We start from the raw sequence: 20,085 nt of genomic DNA on the forward strand, positions 1-20,085 counted from the left end.
ATCCACATTTTGCTAAGTGGGTAACGCAGATTTGCACAATTTTAGCCCCGTCCCGCGCTATGGTTAGATCCCATGCAATGATCTTGTACTTAAAATAATCTTAAGTACAAGAGCATCGCACAGGACCTGACTATAGCACGAAACGCAACCAAAATTTCGCAAATCTGCGTTACCCACTTGGCAAAATGTGGATATTGGCTACGTAGTTCAATGTCCACGTTTTCAATGTCCACAGAGGGCGTATCGCATTCGCCAATCATAGAGACCCTTTAATAAGAGTCTGGCCATCACACATAATGAGTGCGTTCCGGCAAGACACTGCTACCGTAGCGCTACGGTAGCGCTACGATAGCGCTACACGAGTACGTTTCGGCAAAACGTACCGCTACAACTGTAGCGGAACTTCTTCCTCTTTAACGTTGCTTTCATCTGATGAATCATCGAACAATATGTCATTCATGAGCCAATCTTCAATATTTTCCATTCTATTCGTTTCAATTAATTTTGTAAACGAGATAAACGCGACTCTTATAATTCAATTTTGAGGTTATGCACGCTAATGTATATATGGCACCGCTACAATTGTAGCGAAAAAGCTGTAGCGCTACGGTAGCAGTGTCTTGCCGGAACGCACTCATTATCAGTATCTTGATTTGAAGCATTGTGATTGGTCCGCCATTTTTTCTCTAATGACGTAGAAATATCACGTGATATCGTCAAGTATCAGTTGCATCACTGGTTGCATCAGCTTTTCTCAGCAAGTCGTACTGTGCGTACTGTGATCGAAAAGAAAATAAGAGCAAAAAATATTCTCAAGAATAAAATATTTTCAAGAGAATTTTTATATTAAGATTATTAGGTAAGTACTTTTAATATCACACTATAATAAAATCTTTTTTAATTGAATTAATTAATATAACCTTACTTTTAAGCTAACCTTACTTTTAAACTACGTTTACAAGCACTGCTTACACGGGTTTAATAACAACCGCAGTTAGTAGAACTCTTGTATTTAATTAAAGTATATTTTTAGATTTGAAATGAAACACTAATCGGATGCAAGACCCAGTGAGAAATGATTCGTCGATCGACGTCGAAATGATGTCGAATCGACGTCAATTCGACGGTGTCGATGTCGATTCGACGTCGTTTCGATGTCGATCGACGAATCATTTCTCACTGGGGATCAGTTCACAACTACGGTTGTTACTAAAACAGTGCGTGAAAACGTAGTCCATGTTAAACTTACTGTAACATTGTAACCAAGAATCATCTGTAACCAAAACTTGACGTAAAATTAATTATAAATTCAGTATGCGTTACAACTAATAGTTTATCTGATAATAAATGTTATTTTTTACAGATTTATTATTGCCTATATATAATATATTTAATTATTGAATATTTCATGATACAATATGACTGGTTGTACAGCTCCTGGCTGTACAAATTCCGACAAAAAAGGATTTGTTATGAAAATTTTCCCCCGAGATCCGACTCGGCGTGCTCAATGGGCAGCAAATGTTGGCAGAGAAGGCTGGACACCTACAGATAGGTCATTTCTGTGTGAAGTATGTTCAGAATTATTTATACAATTATGTGTAGGAATCTTTTTTCGCCCAAATGGACATATGTATAAACAACTTATGCTTAAACATTATTACAAAATTATAGCAGGTTATTAATACTAATCAACTGTTTACGCCTTAAGTTCATAATTTTTATATCTTAAATTTATCATATTCAATATTTTTGTTCACTATTTATTATTGCAGGTACATTTCTCATACGATATGTGGGAAAATAAACGAACTGACGGAAAAAGAAAGCTGAAAGGTAATGCTGTGCCGACAATATTCGGAAGCGAAGCAAAGATGATCGTAAGTTCTAAAAATTAAAATACAACAAAAGCAATTGCGAATTTAGCAAAGCATTATAAATTTATTTAAAAATTGTAAATTAGTAATGGTAAATTTTAAATATTTTATTTCAGAAAAGTTACCATGAAAACATCCATGCTTCATTTAATGATGACGTGGATTGTGTTACGAATGATTTGTCAGTGCAAAGTGAAAAAGCCCAAAATGAAAAAGAAAGTAATGATTGCAATGATAAGGATGAACTACAATTGGAAAGTGCTGAACGTAAAACATACGATAGTAAACTTAAAAATATATTACGTACAATAAAAAAACAGAAACAAATAATATGTGGGCAAGCACGTATAATTAAAAATCAGAATGTCAAACTAGCAAAATATAAAAAATGCGTGCTTATTACACGACGTGACTTCAAGGCACTAAAATTGAAAAAACAACAAAATATTAATTCAGCTTTGTTAAGCAAGCTACAAGAAATCTTCACTAACGATCAAATTACAGCTTTAAAAAACAATAGAAGAGTACAGAAGTGGACCAACGAAACGATTATGAAAGCACTTCGATTAAGATTTGCTTGTGGCATCACTGGTTATGAAGAACTCCGTCGTCAGAAATTTCCTTTGCCAGGACTTCGAACATTGAGAAGAAAAGTGGAAAATTTTAAATTTAAAAGCGGAATTTCAGACGATATTTTCAAATTTTTAAAATTGAAGGTATCGAATTGGAATGAAATTGATAAAGAATGTTGTCTAGTATTCGATGAAATCAGTATTTCATCAGGGAATATTTTCGATAATTCCTCCGAAAGTTACATTGGTAATGTAACTTTGCCAGGACACACAGGTATAGCATCACACGCAATGGTATTTATGTTATGCGGTATTGCATGTCGTTGGAAACAAATTATCGGATACTATTTTACGAGTGATGGGTTTAACGGCGCTGTATTACAACCAATAATATTTGACATACTTCACAGAGCCAAATCAATTGGTCTCACCGTAAATTCGATTACTTCCGATATGGGATCTGGCAATCAGGCTTTGTGGAAAACATTGGGGATAACAGCGGGAAGATATGCCAGAATTGTTACTTACATCACACATCCATGTGACAGTAATCGTAATTTGTATGTTATCGCGGATGTACCCCATCTACTAAAAAATTTGAAAGCATGTATTCTAAATAATAAGTTCATCATACTACCTACAAATATTGTACATAAATATAATTTGCCAACAAATATAATACGGGCAAAACACTTCGAAGAATTAATTTTAGCGCAAAAAGAATTTCAATTTTTATTAACGCCAAAATTAAGTATAAGCGATGTCGATACGAATAATAATTTTGCTAAAATGCGTGTCAATAAAGCAAAAAATTTGTTGAGTCATGAAGTGAGTACTGCTTTGGAATTTTTAGCCGATGAAGATTCAACACCAGAATACATTACTACAGCATTTTTTGTCAAAATAATAGTAAAATGGTATACGGTTATGACTTCAAGGCACTGCAACATTTCTTTGGGTACAAAAGACTTGGCAAAATATAAAGATACTGTTTCTTTTTTAAATGAAGTTATAGAGATATTTAGTAATCTTCATGTTGGTAACAAAGGAGGTTTTAAACCTGTTCAGAAGGGAGTAATTATTTCAACTAAATCTATTTTAGAATTGGCGGATTATCTCTTTCGTGAAAGGAAGTTTCAATTCTTATTGACAGGTAGACTTACGCAGGACTGCGTAGAGAATCTTTTTTCTGTTCTTCGAACCAAAAATGTTACATTAAATGCTTTACAGTTTAAGAATAATCTTAAATTAATTACTATTTCTTTGTATATGCGTTCAGTTTCTCGAGGTAATTACGAAGAAGACGATGCGCAATATGTAACAGGTTTATTAGATGTAATTGGCGAACATAAACCTAACAATCAGTTTTGTAATGAGTCAAATGCTGATCTGTCGTACGAGCCTGCAACTCAGAAAGAATTGAACTCTATAAAAGAATTGAACTCTATAGAAAGTAATATTTTATATAGTATTGCAGGATACATTGTAACAAGCATTAAAAGAAATACTAAACTATGTCAGCTTTGCATTCAAAGTGTAGGTTCCACACATCAAAATTTGTCACAACATGCGAGATTAGTTCGATTGCGAAGTTATAAAAACAATACTCTTTTTTATGTAAACAATGAAAGTTTTGAATTATTTAAAAAAATGGAGTATATATTTAGGGAGCATCAAAAATCTACGTCCAATAACAATAGCGACTATAAAAACATTTTAGTTGATAAATTTTTAAATATTGTAAGCAACAGTCATATTTTGTCCTGCCATAATTTACATCGAAAAATAGCAAATAGATATGCAATTTATAGAATGAGGATAGCAAACAAAAAGAAGATTATTAAACGTAAATATTACGACAGCAAATCGATGGCAATGCATACCCAATGAGAAATGATAATGGAATCGATATCGAATCGACATCGAAATGATGTCAATTTGATAATTTCGATATCAAATTGACGTCGATTCGACATCGATTCCATTATCATTTCTCACTGGGTAGTGCAATAAAATAAACATTTATAGTATTATATTACAACAGCAACTCGATGGCAATGCGTACCTAGTGCAATAAAATAAATGTTAGTATTACGACATTTACGTTACAGCAAATTTATATTACACAGCAAATCGATGGCAATGTAGGTGCAATAAAATAACACAAATTTTGAAAATTTTATTTATTTAATTTTCTCTTTGATCATCGAATGGTAAAACTTTTTATCCTGTACTTGTCTTTCGCTACCATTTACACGTACGTTCATTGTACATTAAATATTAAAAAATAATGTTATTAATAAATATATAAAAGCAAATATGGTTTTTAAAAGAATGCAATTTGCACGAATAATATTCGAATATCATTCGAATTGATGTTTTACCAGTGTTTCTGAGGTTAGTGTCTCATAATCATACGCTTGCGCTGAAGCTACCCCCTCTTAGATTAGAGAAAAAATGTCGGACCAATCAAAACACTCCAAAATCAGATCTCTCTTGGCCAGACTCTTATTAAAGGGTCTCTAGCCAATCACGAAAAACGGGGCCGTGACATCTCTCAGGCTTCTCTCTGCTCGTAAGCACAATTTGTACGATGTAAATGGAAAAAAAATGGATTGCGGACGAAAATATCCAAGAATGCTCACCCTATAACAACAATAAACATGATAGTCTCTTTAGGTAGCCAGTAATAAATAAGAATGGATAAGTTCAGTGGACTTTAGAGATGGCACGTGTTGAATAAATGAAAAATAAAAATAAAAATAAAAATAAAAATAAAAATAAAAAAGTACACAGTGCGACGTTTCGATCGAGGGTCTAGGTCCTTGTCAGGCAAGCGTTCCTAAAAATTAAGACTCTTGAAGAGATTTACGACGAGTCCCCGCTGGGGGGGGGGGGGGACTGCGAGGAACGTGGCGCCACGTTTTCAAATCGCCGGATGCGTGTCGTAAGATCCGCGAGCACACGGACAGGCCGGAAGTACGCTACTCCGGAGTCAAGCTCGCCGTTGGATCCAAGTTCTCCGCAATTCTCCGGCTCGCGCGCACGTTTCCCGCCGTCGAGTCGCCGGCCGAAAATCGCGAGAATCATTATCCGCCCGGCAATCAGGGCCGAGGGCGACGGGGCGTGTCCCGTTCGGATCCGTTTCGATCGACGTACCCGCAGTCGACCACCACAGTCGCAACGAGGTCCTCTTCCGATGCGTTGCAGCGCTTGATCGCTTCTCGTCGTGTTATTTGTATTTTCCCCGTTCGAGGACGCAGTGCTAGGGCATCATGCCAAAGAATAAGGGTAGGTACGAGCTGCGGTCCCGCGCCGCCTTCCCGCCTCGAGTCCTCGCGAATTTTTCCGCCGTCGCGATTTGCCCTGCCGACGCGGTTAAGTCAGCTAACCTAGTTCGCGTGTCGAAATCAAGCTCGCCCTCGGGGCGAGCGGAGTTTCGAGCCCTCGACCCCCTCGCGCGTCCCGTTCAGAGCGTTGTGTCGCGAGCCACACGTTGTTCTGTTTGCAGGAAAGGGAGGTAAGAATAGGAGAAGAGGAAAGAACGAGAACGAGACGGAGAAGAGAGAGCTGGTGTTCAAGGAGGATGGACAAGGTAAAGGGGCAGAGGGACCCGACGAGACGCGGAGAATGCTCGCCGCGGGCACGAGGCGTCGGTGACTCACACACTCGGTTGCTTTGTCTTGCGTAGAGTACGCCCAGGTGACGAAAATGCTCGGCAACGGTAGGCTAGAGGCCATGTGCTTCGACGGGGTCAAACGGCTGTGCCACATCCGGGGCAAGCTGCGGAAGAAGGTGTGGATTAACCAGGGTGATATCATACTGATCGGGCTGCGAGACTACCAGGACGCCAAGGCGGATGTTATACTCAAGTACACGTCCGACGAAGCGCGTAACTTGAAGACTTATGGCGAATTCCCAGAAACTGGTGAGTGGCATTCCATTGTAGACACCTGGTTGCGAGGCGCGGTTAGATTAGGGATGGACAAAATGCTGATGTCGGGCACGGGCGCCCACGAATGCCCAGCTGCTGGCTACATCCCACACCGATCCAACGTCCCACCACACCTACACTCAAGCGTGACGCTCTGTGCTCCTTCTCACTTCTTGACACTTTCTTCTCGCTATTGCCCGATACTTTCTCCCCACTATCTCCCCCAGTACGCTTAGCTATTGCCCGTGAGCGCTGCCCACTTGTCCATCCCTGAGTTTAGGTTTTTAACTCGCCTTAGGTACATGGAAAAAGAACGCTGTTGAATTGAGCGAAATGAAGTTGCTTGATTTAAACGTTGACGTCACGGCCTGCCACAAACGTAAATAATTCACTCAATTGTATTTGCTGTGGATTTTAATTTTAAGCATTCAACTAAATATCCAGATTATTAAGACGACAGTCTGATGCTTTTCGTTTATCAACACTGATGTTGTTTCCACGATTTTATTTCAGTTACACCGATCTTGTTGACGCAACTTTGTTTTTCCGTGTACAAGTAATTTTGTAACTTACTTAAATTTTCGGCACAAAATCGGAAGAATTTCTCTTTCGTGCCCTTCCTAAACGTGAAATTTTCTCTCCTTTAGTGCGTATCAACGACACAGTAACCTTCGTGGAAGATGGATTCGATGAAGACATCGAATTTGGTGATGAAATTAGCGATGATGATGAAGACGATGTTGACAATGTAAGTTCTTTATGCTTTTTCGAAATTTTGAATATGTCCAAACTTCTGCTGTTATATTTCGTGCTTCCATTCTCTAGAGCTTTTCTATACTTATACTTTTCGTATACTGGCATTGAACAAGTTTCGCCGCTTAATTTTCTCTTCAATGTACGCAATAATATAATATACCGTTGTTCTTACAGATCTGATGACCCGCATTGTAATAATAATAATAAAAAAGGTACATCACGAGAAAGTGCATGGGGACATCTGTTCATTTTACAAAATGCAATTATACAACGTCGAAGTTTCCCTGCGAGTCGAGTAGCTCTCATCTCCCTATATGTATCTATAAATAAATCGTCAGTTTGTGGGCAACATCGTGTTCCAGTTTGAGTAGCCGTTTTTGATATTTATAAATTTTTATAGGAACATGCGTTCTTTTCGAATAGTGAAATTATGGACGATGCTTAGCATATTGAGTTAAATTATTACACGTACAAGCCAGGTTAGCTCGATCTGCGTCTCTGTACGTGGAACAGTATGCGTACCATCTTCGTACGATCGGTTTTTTTCGTATATTTCCTTTTTATTACATGTATTATCTACCAGTTCGTGAAATACACATACAGGTTATACTAAAACCACCGGATATCCTATTAATCATAAATTCTTTAGGAAATATCAAGACGAAAATTCTAATACAAAAATGTCGAGGCTATGATAGTTTTTATTATATTAAGCGATAGGCCTGAGATTTCGCGCGCTCAGGTACAGCGACATGTCAAGCCTATCGCTTAATATTTAAAAACTATTATAGCCTCGACATTTTTGTATTAGAATTTTCCTCTTGAAATTTTCTAAAGAATCTGTGATTAAAAGGATATCCGGTGGTTTTAGTACACCCCGTACACGTTATTTAAACGAAAAACAATGTCGCTATGTATAACACGCAGTAAGTGCTCTTTTTTTTTATGTATATGTTGAAACTCTTCTTACTACAAATTATTCATCGAGAAACGAGGTAACGTACACTTACAGTTGTCAGATTTGGATGAGACTTTAGAACTACTATAACTAATGTAAGAATTGCTAAATTAATAAATTACGAAATAAACGAGCGAATGGGTGAGGACAAGCACTCGGTGATTTTTCTGTCTTAGCGTTGTTTTATTATGTAGCTTCGATCGGTTAACACGTTGTTAGTAGTAATATAGCTATTCAGTACGACAAATAACGCCGTGTCAGATATCTATAATTCTTGGGACATGCGTTTTGTTATGTACGTATCCGTGCAATGGTTCAATACATAATTATTCTTCGTTGTATCAAAAGGAGACTACAGTGTGTACGTATTGCATTTCGACAATGTCATTAACAACGACGGAAGTGTGCAAGCTATTTGTATCATTTTTGTCTCTGTGACAAAATCTGGGAAATAATATGTTAGTTGATTATACAATTGAGTGGAACAATAATTTGATTGTGAATTTGGACTTTTTTCATGTTAAATAAAATTGCGTATGTAAACGGAGGAAAGGACTTACTACTTTCCCCCCCCCTCCCCCGCACATTTTCCCTGTAACGTAATTAATTACGACAAAGCGAAAATTTGTATCGTTACGGTTTGTAATATTGCTTGTAATATGTATACTTACGTAAAATTATCTTGTTCAGTTCACGTGTCCGAGATGCACTAGAGTTTTTTCTCTTTTTAAATAATAGAATATTTGAAAGCAAGAACGTTAAACGAAAGAAAAGCGTATGGAAAGAAATAGATGACTGCTGATTTATCGGATGCCTAAATCTGAATGAAAAGGTGAGATGGGTGTCCCTTCTTTCTTCCTTATTCTTCCATTTTGCAGAGGACGTTATAATTCTGATGCAACATTTTATTTATTATGCCGCTGATAGGTCTATCACACAATAGTATATAGTAAATTATAGTCTCTCGTTTTTTTTTTGATACCTTGACGCCATGCGATGCCATTGTAATGATAGCTTAATGCCATTATAGCATTGAGGAGGGACATGTAATTAGTATAGGGGGGGAATATGTTTGACTGCCTGACGTGTTACGTTGTCTATGAAAATTAACTTGTACAAAAGTATGTGAGATATAAAGCATCGGCTCGGCACTGGCACGTCAATGCTCCAACGATAATACGTGACGCCGATATTACATGCGTTCAGTAGAACATACGTTTCTTGTTATGTATGTCGGTAGCGTAAAACAATACAAGCGTAGAACGTATCGCCAGTATAACTGCGTTTCATATGCGCAAAGAGGTACAATGAGTATAAAATATCCCCTCGTGAGATAAATCACGCCACACCGTTGATAGCGCTGAGGTACCAGCGTCGCAGTATTCATATTGGATTATATACTAAATGTATACGACAATACATGGGAGCATATTATTTTATTTTGATGCGCGTGTGATTGTGCCTTTGGTCCTTAGGTCAGATAGGCTCTAGGCAAGTCTATTAAACGTAGTATAACAGTCATTATAGATAATAATTTATAAACTTCAGATAGCATAATCATTATATCTTTCAATATATTATACATTAATAGAATAGCTTATTTAAATTTTGCTTTTTTTTTTAAATATATTTATATATTATAGTGATTTTCCATCCTCCTCTCCGGCGCTCATTAAACTTGTGCCGTACACTGAAAGCTAACATCGGCTTAGATATTAAAACGAATTCGCATATCGCCCGGATTTCAGACAACATAATCTCTACATTGTCGCGTGTCGTTAGCTGCTATTTTAGTTTACACTGGTTCACGTAGATGACAACGTCGACAGTATAATTGTATCGAGCTTACAAATTAACGAGCGTGTAACATTTATCCAAGGGCTCGCTATATAAATAAAATACTCCTGTTAGCGTCTTACAATTATTACAATCGTGTCCATAGTACATTTATATATATATGTGTATATATATATTATATATAAGTTATATGCTAAGAAATTATCATATATACAATTAAAAACTGTTAGGAAATATCCTTTAAACAAGTTAAATTTATACATTATGTGTTCCGATGCATAAAAACATTTCTCACTGTTAATCAAATCAACACGGCCGGTACGCGCGATAGTCCGGCATCTTTCGCGGCTCGTCGTTTCTTTTTTCTTTTATTGTGCTTAAACTTGCGACTTGAGTCGAGTAACAACAAGAAAGTCCCTTATTCCCGTGTTTCTTCGTCAATTGTCCATCGCCGAAAGTGTTAATGAAGAATATATATTTATATTCATATGTATTGCCGATCTATCAAGCGATATACTGCGCGGATAGAGATGTATAACCATCCTAAAGCTTAAACGGGCTATTCTCGCGAGAATCTTACTATCTAGACGATCGCCGACGATGTCGGCAGATCGCTCGTTCGATCTTATCTGTCGCGTTCTCGCCTTTATCGCGTCTCTGCCTTCTCAGCACACCCCATCGTCTCCGCCTGGTACTTTCCTTCCTTTCCATTTCGCATCATATCTTCAGACAACGCGAGAAAGGCGTTGCATATACATGGACGGGTTGGCATAGTGAAGACTAGCGCGGATCGGCTAGTCGGACTAGCAACGACATACGCAGATACATTGTCATCATCTTCATCATCATCGATCGCGAGATTCCGACGAACGTAAAGAGGTAAGGCAACCGAGCGGAACGGAAAGGCAAGCAAACTCGAAGCGTAGGCCATGAGCGTGATAGTAAATCATCGTGCATGCTTTTGTGTGGCTTAAAAGAGGCAGCACTCCGAGGGAGCGTATCTCCGGTCCTACAAGTCGAGGATCCTGCAAGGATATGAACTCGTCGCTCGACACCCGAGGACGCGTCGAGTCGAGTCCGAGATCCATCGAGATGCCTCCCTCAGTGAAGGATCCAAGAATCGACGAGGGGATCGATTTCTTCTTCTCTCTTCTCATCGAAGGGTGGAGACGCGTGCGTTACTTCTAATGATCCTTCTTCTCCTCCGTCATGAACGTGTCCATGATTTTCTGCATCGATTCCCGCAAGTCGTCCGTGCCGCCGGCTGCCACGGACGATATCGTCCTCGTTTCCGTTCGTGTGGTCGTCGTTAAGCTGCAAAAGACGATTCTCTCGAGATTACGTTTATCTATGCGCGACGCCTCTTTAAACTTTGTCGATTTTTCGACGCGCCGCGACCCGTTGCACAGCGCGATGAAAAATCTTCAAATGATCCTCGAAGCGAACGGCATCGCGATCAGGAGATCAAAGCAAGTGAACTTGATCACTGTATAGGAGACAATAGTCGACGTACCTTGCCGTTGACACATTTTAAAAAAAAAAGAGGAAAAAAAAGATTGTAATTCGTTATGTACCTTTCCTGCGTGACAGGATCCACCTCGATCGTTGTCGTTTCCATGAAGGATGGCTCGCTATGTTGCAAAAAGTCAGATTCTGCGACAACAAACGAGAACAAATCAAACACCTGCTTCGTGCGCTTCGCAAACGCGGCGGATTTCGCTATTTCGCTGCTGCGTGTTTTACACAGAGAGAATAAGTACGAATTGTATATATATGTATATATATATATGTTTAAAGATATATAAATATAAATATATATATCTCTCAATTTTACATCATGCCCAAAACAAGGGGGTAAGACTAGACACATATAAAAAAAGTTACAACACCGCTAAACAATTGACGATACATAATATATATAGTTGTATGTATGTAATACGCATTTTCACTCAACTAGCCAAAACTATATGCAACCGTTTTCCTCACGTGTGATCTCCCTCCTCGGCACGTGGATCACGGCGGATATTATACGCCACGCGTGACTTATGCTCGTTGTACAACTTTTACTGTGTTCCACTACTCATTTTCTCGTACTGTGATGCTAATTACTTTTACACGTGTGCTACAAGCTGTAAGTCATCTCAAACTCGGCCGAATTCCTATGTCTCGATGCGCAAATTTAAACGTGTCGCACAGCGATCACCGATCTGCACGGGGGAGTCTGGTAAATCGTGGTACAATCGACGAGGAGGTGATTTTTCGCTGCGTCCTCCGGCTCACTCTTTCGCGAGAGGCTCCCTCGCCGATCCTACGACGATCTCCCCTGTACGTCCTCATGTACGAGAAGATAAAATGGTTGATTGCATGTTACTGACTGGGAGTCCTAAATAGCAGTTTGACCAATTCAGTTTTCAGCCCTTCGATACCAATCGCGACAGGACTTCTATAAGATGCGAATGGAAGAGTCAATGAAATTAAGAATCGACACTACGTCAATTTTGATTTTACCGACTTAGGATTCGCCGGTCATCCTTTGAACCGTATATGCGCGCGATTGTTCTGCTATTTAGGGTCGCTTGAAGAATCAGCTACGTTTCATAGGAAGACAGCATCGTTGTAAGACAGCGCTTACGAGATAAACGCACTGTTGATCTGTATTTAATTAAGTACGGCGACTGAGCAATATTCGGAATACTTCTCAGTACGATTGTGCTGCGCGCAGCGAGCTCGTGTGAAGCGCTGATAAAAGCCGCTGAACAAAGCATTTAGCAGTTAGTCGTAAGAGATATAGGTACTCAACGTTCTCGGTACAACAGAAGAGTATACTACGGTAAAAACTGAAAGTGGTGTTTCCTCGACAGTTCGACAAGTATATCCGGACATTATGTACATTCTGTGAGTCTGAAAATGCGGTACTGTGGCAAAGATGAATTACCGATTCGGGGTCTCAGCGGCATCCGAAGTGAAGCAACAGCTCTGAAGACACAGGTCAGAAAGGACTTTACTTTTATATTGCGTAGCGCGCTATTGCGCGCGACGAAATACATCTTTCTTGGGCAAAGAATGTTATCGGAGTCTAAACTCGGAAAAGAGAAGTTATCACGATTCCCACGCGCGAGTCTACCGCCCTTTGGTTTTGACCGTAGTTTTGCACAAAATGCTCCGTGAGACTTGGCAGTCATTTCATAGGAGTCCGTACTAACTACATTAGTTAGTATTGTTAGACGAACGGTCAGGTATTGCTGGAGTATTATTACGGGTTTTTCGGTGATATTAATTAATTCCCGATGCGGAAAGGACGTTAGTGCATCCTCGCGGAGATTTCGAGTTCTTCGGAGCGACGACAAGTCGTTTTACTTGAGCCGATCTTCACATCTGGCACGTCGATATAGGAAGTGTACTGTACGGATTAGAAAGCTCAAGTGTTGAAGGATACTGAAAATCAAGCGCGCGGCAGTCAATGCGTGGATATTAGCTATCGAAATGATTGTTGCGCCTACAGCTCGGATATCAGCAGATCGCTGACAAGAAGAACGAACAGGCTCGAGGGGCGCGAGGAGGAAACACGAGTATTTTCTGTCTCGGTTCTCCATCCCCGCGGGGATTGAAACCGGATGTAATTCCGGGGAGTCCGCCCTTCGATGCGTCGAAATGGTGCTGAGAGATCCAAACTCCGCCGGAGTTATATCGGTTCTTACTCCCTTTCGCATTGCCCTTCGACGTACGTTTGCAGTTCTGCGGGATCGGGAGGGGACTCGGTGATGGACTCGTTTAAGAAGCCGCAGCACGTCTGTCAGTGCAACGCAACTCGCTTTCACGTCGCGGCGAAAAGAGAGTTGGTTTGGTGCCGATTGGGAAGTAGCCGTGTGGTATACTCATCCGTACATCGACAGAATCCGAAGCAAGCTGCACACCTTGTGCTCGCACACGTGTATAGGCACGATACATATACATACACTTAGAAATTACTTACATGACGATTCGCCTAACAATCCTAACGTGACTAAAAAAACACGATTGGTCCCTCTACACTTTAGCTTTATCTTGAGTTGCTTATTGTCAGAAGAGAGCTAGAGGGGTAATAGTGATCTATAGGATGCTCGAAACTAAAACAAAAAAGAAACACAAAGAGAGGGGGGGAAGAAAGAAAGAGAAGACGAAAATGGAGAACGAAAAAGATAAAGAGAGAGAGGAGAGTGGGAGCTCTTTTTTTGGTACGGCGAAGGTACGTGCAACTAGGCGGAAGACATATCTTTCTATTGATCGGAACGGGAAAATCGTCGCGTCCCAACAGCGGGACACTGCGCAAAAATAAAACAGCTACTACGGGCGTAGACTAAGGTTCGTACGATGCAAAGATGCAATCATGCGGGGGGGAGGGAGTGTCAAATACTCATGCAGGCCGTACTCTAGAAAAAAGAAAGCTTGCGGAACAAGTTCGTTGGTCGCGGGGATTTACCTGTCCTCTCGAGGTAAATGGCGACTTATCACACGTACGTGACTGGTATCTGTACAGGAAAGCAATCCTACGTGTGACAGAAGGCAATTCAGTTTTAGTCAAGTCAGTACCATTCGTTGCGCATTTCCTGTCAGTCTTCCTCGCCGTTTGCCAGGACAATTAAGATCAGATTACGCCGACGTTCGACCGAAGTAAAACTTCTCAAAAATTATCACGCGGACAAACCAGTTTTGAAACCCTTGCGATTGCAAATAATTTGAAAAACGTGAACGATCTCAGTACCACACGCGAACATCATATACGATATGTCTGCAAAGTATTATACATTATTTTGCTGGGACATTGCATACTTTGTAAATATAATACAAGCTCTAAGCATCATTCTTGACAATCGAGGATATCTATCAATTAATTATTTATATACAATTGTCTTCAAAAGTGACTTGTTGAAAGCAATCATTTGATGTGTATTATAACGTCGGAATTTCTGGAGCTTTGCTTAGAAATGTACAAGCAAGCTCGTAGGAATAATCCGCTTACATCGTTTTCATAGGTAAAAGTTCAAGTTCGGCCAAGGAAAAATGTGAAACGTATCATTTTTGAAGACAAGGTATAATATCGAGTAACAATACTGATTGGCAGTTTAGATTTCTATCCTGATGGCCGTAAAGGCTTGACCTGACTTTGAAAAGAGGTTTAATATTATAAAACTTTACTAGAAAATAAATAATGTGAAGGGTAATCGTACCCGGCTTGCCTCGGGATATTGTTAGACAGGGTATAGATGACACGTTGAAATGTTTGTGGCTCCAGGGCAAGTATAAGCGCTACTAGAAGTACCAGCACAGCGACAGCTATGCTCATCCAACGCGCGCAGCTGGCTCTACCGGATGTCTTCGTCCTAGTCTTCGGTTCTACCGTATTGCCCGAGCAAACCGACTGTACCATATCGTGTGTTTCTGCTACTTAAAGATTATCAAATTCATTGCTATGAATTATCGTTGAACATGTGAATTTCGATAAATCGATAGATTGATTGACTGACTGACTGATTGAATGATGGCTCCACCGCCATATGATTAGTATGAAGAAGCCGAGAGTAATAGGATAGCCACGTTCTGTCTCGAAGGCCAAAGTCGAGATTACCGTTATGATTTTATCAGATTACAATAGATTAATTTTATCATTATTCAACAATGTACTCACAATTAAACTTTCGGTTTGCAAAATATTGATCGATATTTTAATATGGCGTCAAATTAGAAGAGAAAGACGCACTCGAAATTTTATTTCAACTATCTCAGCTGAATTTTGTGAGCAATGAGAGTAATCTCATGCAATTTTTGAAAAAAGCTTTTGTGAACTGACTTAACGTCTAACATTAAATGACCAGGTATGTGCGCTGAATGCCCAGTCAAGGTTTCTTTAAACGCTTGTAATGATCTTTGTACGATCTTTCTTTTCGATTGTTGCAAATCCTCTGTTATTTCGTCAGCGCCATTTTGACAAAGTGACGCAAAGATACTGTTTGCGATTAAATCCTTCTTTTTACTTTTTCCATCGTCGAAAGCACAATTAGCGCGACGACGTGTGATAGATATGCGTTCGATCGTGGCTGATCGCGAATGAGACTCAAATGAAAGTATGCTAGTCCCAGGAAGCCCCTGATCGCAAGACTCCATCCATCCTGCAGCCAAGACCAACGGAAAAACAAAAAAGTAAGAGAACAACGTTTTCGTCATCGAACGTTTCCCAAACGAGAAGCAACACTTAATCGATTAACCATTAACCGTACATGTCACAATTCCTCGCAACGCGCCCACGGAGAGAAGTATATCGCGCAGACTTGATGCAGACCTGTACGACTGCATTTGACAAGCTTTATTTTTTCTTGCGGGTCATCACCCTTCTGTATGCACGACGCCATCGTGTGCAGTAAGACAATTACGGTTCTTACTCAAAACATCACAGATCATGCAATTCCCAAGCATACAATTCTCATTTTGCTTCTTACAACCTCAGGTTTCAAGCAGCAGTAAAAAGTCAAAAGTCCTCTCAACCGAAAATTAACAGAAATTACGTTCCAAGTTTTAAATGACGACGATAGTGATGTCGATTATTCAAGTTCAAGAAAAGATCTCTTCAGTCTCTTTTTAATAACTATTAACGCACTGCGGAATATCTCAAATTTCATCAGAACTATACCGAGAGGAAATGTCAAATGCAAATTGTAAATGTTCAGTAGAGGACGTCTGACTGTCTCAAGTTTCAATTCCAATTTATATCGTACATCCCTGGAACATTGTACATCTATGATGTCTGTAATTCTAGAATTCGTGTGATCTTAATTTAAGAATTGACCAGCTTCATCGTTCCAGAGATGATCTTCATTGATGAAATCCCATCACCCAATGTTAATTATTTTCATCGGACAATCGCCAACATCGAATGTGCTCTTTCGTGCAACTAGCAGGAAGTACGGGAAACTACATGGGAGTTGCGTGCAAAGGTATGCCAAAAGGTTCAACACCAAAGCTCAACCGTGTAGTAATCTATATACAGATATATATATATAATATCTTTTCTTTTCGGGTTCGTTCGTTCACCTAATCCGGGAGGTAACCGATTAGCGAGGAGAATTCAAGGGGTATGTACATTGCTTATGCAGAAGGTTAGCTGTGAGAGTGCGGTACCTTGGTCGTCCTCCAACGGGGACAGCTCCGCACCTTCGTGCAGTGCTACATCCGACCCGCTGGAACTGCCCAACGTACGCCTCTTGCTCGGAGATCTTCTTCTAGGTTGCGGCGAACCGTCACTATCGGTGTCGCTGTGCATATCGTGCCTCGAACTACCATCGTTCTTGTTGTTGTTATTGTTGTTGTTGTTGTTGTTGCTGGCATATGTGTCAACGCCGCCGCCGTTCCCGGAACCGGGCGACGTGTCTTGGGAATACTGCGCCTCCCACTGTTCGTTCGCCGCTGTCCAAGAGGCGGTCTCCCCGATCTCGGATCTCGTTAATTGCTCCTGGAGACTTCTCAGAGCGGATTCCGCGTCCCCGTAGCCGCTGCCGCTGCTGGAGATTACCGTTCTCACTACCTTCTCGGTTCTCTCGATCTCCGGCATCTCCGTCGTCATGCGCTGTACAGTCGTGACCGTTTGGACGACACCATCGGACTCTGATCTGTCGGTTCTTATCGTAGTGCTAGAAGAGTCCTTGTCGCCGAAATCGAAGATTTCACTTGGTAGCGCGCTAGCGACCTGGCTTACCCTCTTGACAACCTCCTCGCGCGTTACGGGTTGCAAAACATCATTGTCCGACGTCAGAGTCACGGTCCTCACCGTCTCTACGATACCGCCCGTCTTCAAGAGCTCCTCTAGTTTCCCAGGATCGATCGACGGATCGCTGGTCACCATTGTAGTGGTTGTTCGTTGTATGTGCTCTACCGAGGGAGTTATCTCTATTCTGCTGCTTATGGTAGTCTCAGTCAGGTCATCCGCTTTGACCGTCTGGATCGCATCGCTTGGTGATACTCTTCTCTTCTGTTCCACCGTCTCTTTGGATAACTCCCCAACCGCGTATTCTTTGGTGTATTTGATGGTTCGCGAAACTGCTTGTGGAGCGGTGATACGGTCTTCCGAGGACTCTAACGGGACGGATACGGGATCATCGCCCAATTTAGGCTCGTGAGTGTCGACTTTAACGGGTATCTTGCTCTTGCTCGGTGACTGGGCCTCCTGCGTTGGTTTGGGCGGCTGCTTGATCGTTTTACGTGTTCGTGAGGCATCACTGAGCTCCAGATGGAACTCGGGTTTAGTAGACGGCTTGGTGGTGGAGTGACGCGGGGCGGGAACAGGTTGTTTTGATGGAGCAGAAGTAGCATGCCTCTCTACAGTCCCATCAATCTCAGCCGAATCATGCCCTGACCCATCCAAAAGGACATGGACAAGAACAGGAACAAGGACATAAAGCACATTGATACACACTAAGAATTTCAACTCTAGCCCAGCTGCCAAAGTTGGACCGGAAAGATTCGGAGCGTGTCTGCTTCGTGTATGCGCACATTACGCATTAATAAACGAAAGACTCGCGCCTGGTGCACGCATGCACGCACGTGGGGTCTGGGAGAGACGATCCCGAAGAGATACGCCTCGCGCGTGATGCGTGTGCACGTGCACCGCGGCTCTGTCCGCATTTAGTTTTATTGTTTAGTTAGTATCAATATTGCAACCAGGATTAGTCTGTTTATCGAAAACGAAAGAGAGTACACTCATTAAAAAACGGTGTTTGGTCGAGGCGCCTGAATCTTACTAAAATGTACCACTGTGGAAGCAGAGAAACACGCCGAGAGCGTTCGAGAATTTGCTCCTATTTTAAGAATATTTAAAATCATTTATTTCAAAGCCACGCAATTTAACTGAAAAAAAAGTAAAATCTAAACTATATATGTATTTTCTACTCTTTTTCTTCACCTCCTCGCCGGTAAGATGCGATATCACAATTTACTGGACACGCTGTACAACTGACTAAACTACTCGACAAGTATCTGCTATATACAAATTGGCTTTTCGACTGAGCGATCGAGAGGCTATCGCAATCTCGCGAACATGAGCTACCTCTAATTCTCGGCAAAATAAAGAAAAAGAGGTCGGTAACTATTTAGTAAGAGACGTGCGCACAGTATCAGTTAGTGTGAAAGCGTCGGCAGGTGCTAACTATGGAAGATAAAGCTAAATATAAATGAGGGCACCAAAAAACAGAGTCCGCTACCGTTACTGATCTTCGATCGGAGATGATGATCCGCGTACGTGAACTCTTTTACATTTTACTCGAGTCGATTTTACGTTACCTGCTTTCGTCGAGGTGAGTGCCTGGTCCGCCAGGTTCTGTGCCCGTCGTGCAGCCTCTTTGGTCACGTCTGAAATGTTCACATAGAAAGAAAATTGAGTTCACACCGAGAATCAGCAAGTATGACATTGAAAGCAGTGATTCAACAAAGATTAGATGATGGATGATGTTTTTTTTTCTCTGCATGGCATACCTCGGTTCATGCTTCGCTAGTTGTGGTATACCTGTTAATTTCAATGAGACATAATTACCGCATAATCGTAAACACGTGATCTCTATATGTTATACGCTACAAACGAAAAAAAGAGAAACGGTTGACAACAAAATAAGGTTCCGACGTTCAAGAAGTAGTACTAGGAAAATTATCCATCGTGGTAAGAGAGACGTTTAAAAAATAGCATAAAAACCTGGAATCATGCATTAAACGGGTGTTAACAAAATCATTGTTAAGACTAAACTGAAAATAAGTGTAGCAAATAATTAAACGTAGTACATATAGGTATATCGTTTGTTCTTCTCGGTATCGACCAAATGTCTCTTTGAATCTTCATATTATGATGAACGTTCCTGATTTGGATTTCATCTTAAATATAATGAAGCGCATCTCTTATTCGTGTAAAATCGATTTCGATTAACAATATACCCATTAGATATACACATGGAAACATAAAGAAAATCCAAAACAGTACGCAGAAAATTATAGTAGGAACAAGCGGTAGTATGAATGTCTCAGATATTGTCGATTGGTTCTACAGGTCATAAAACGACGAATTAGTGGACTGGAAATGATTGAAAGATTAGAGTGTTAGGTTTCATTAATGAATGACGAAGGTGCATGAATGTATATAATATGTATATATATATCTCTTTTTTTTGCTCTCTGATG

At 40.5% G+C, this 20,085-nt stretch overlaps 3 protein-coding genes across 15 annotated transcripts in view; 2 read left to right on the forward strand and 1 right to left on the reverse strand.

Moving 5' to 3' along the window:
• The first annotated feature begins 297 nt into the window (after positions 1 to 297).
• On the forward strand, positions 298 to 3,514 carry LOC105565746 (THAP domain-containing protein 2-like). The gene is made up of 5 exons (XM_012019184.1): positions 298 to 859; positions 1,364 to 1,571; positions 1,776 to 1,880; positions 1,994 to 2,723; positions 2,860 to 3,514. Exons 2-5 carry the CDS (start codon positions 1,419 to 1,421, stop codon positions 2,883 to 2,885), a joined length of 1,014 nt encoding a protein of 337 aa, XP_011874574.1. The 5' UTR covers positions 298 to 859; positions 1,364 to 1,418; the 3' UTR covers positions 2,886 to 3,514.
• A 2,092-nt stretch (positions 3,515 to 5,606) lies between these two features.
• LOC105565747 (eukaryotic translation initiation factor 1A, X-chromosomal) lies at positions 5,607 to 8,644 on the forward strand. Of its 2 annotated transcripts, none has more exons than XM_012019185.1 (6): positions 5,607 to 5,740; positions 5,961 to 6,044; positions 6,141 to 6,377; positions 7,031 to 7,131; positions 7,314 to 7,736; positions 8,016 to 8,644. In XM_012019185.1, the coding sequence occupies exons 1-5, from the start codon at positions 5,725 to 5,727 to the stop codon at positions 7,317 to 7,319; spliced, it is 444 nt and encodes a 147-aa protein (XP_011874575.1). In that variant the 5' UTR covers positions 5,607 to 5,724; the 3' UTR covers positions 7,320 to 7,736; positions 8,016 to 8,644. The 2 variants fall into 2 exon arrangements, with proteins under 2 accessions (XP_011874575.1, XP_011874576.1); XM_012019186.1 differs by having other exon boundaries at positions 8,025 to 8,644.
• Positions 8,645 to 8,987: 343 nt separating this feature from the next.
• LOC105565752 (microtubule-associated protein futsch-like) overlaps positions 8,988 to 20,085 on the reverse strand; it is a 100,043-nt gene continuing 88,945 nt past the window's right edge. For 5 of the 12 annotated variants that reach the window (XR_001009219.1, XR_001009218.1, XR_001009217.1 and 2 more), the window contains 5 exons: positions 19,201 to 19,269; positions 17,047 to 18,273; positions 15,102 to 15,318; positions 11,469 to 11,547; positions 11,196 to 11,208 (listed from right to left, as the gene is read on the reverse strand). Coding sequence is in view for 3 of the 12 variants with exons in the window: in XM_012019197.1 (XP_011874587.1) it covers positions 11,079 to 11,208; positions 11,469 to 11,547; positions 17,047 to 18,273; positions 19,201 to 19,269 (1,505 nt within the window). In the remaining 9 variants the exon portion in view is untranslated. Of the gene's footprint in view, positions 11,209 to 11,468; positions 11,548 to 15,101; positions 15,319 to 17,046; positions 18,274 to 19,200; positions 19,270 to 20,085 lie in introns of all 12 variants that reach the window. The other 7 variants (XM_012019197.1, XM_012019195.1, XR_001009215.1 and 4 more) reach the window with 6 other exon arrangements.

This window comes from Vollenhovia emeryi, unplaced genomic scaffold (genome assembly GCF_000949405.1).
Source record: "Vollenhovia emeryi isolate VEMERY1.0 unplaced genomic scaffold, V.emery_V1.0 DF939149.1, whole genome shotgun sequence".
In the NCBI taxonomy this organism is placed as follows: domain Eukaryota; kingdom Metazoa; phylum Arthropoda; class Insecta; order Hymenoptera; family Formicidae; genus Vollenhovia; species Vollenhovia emeryi.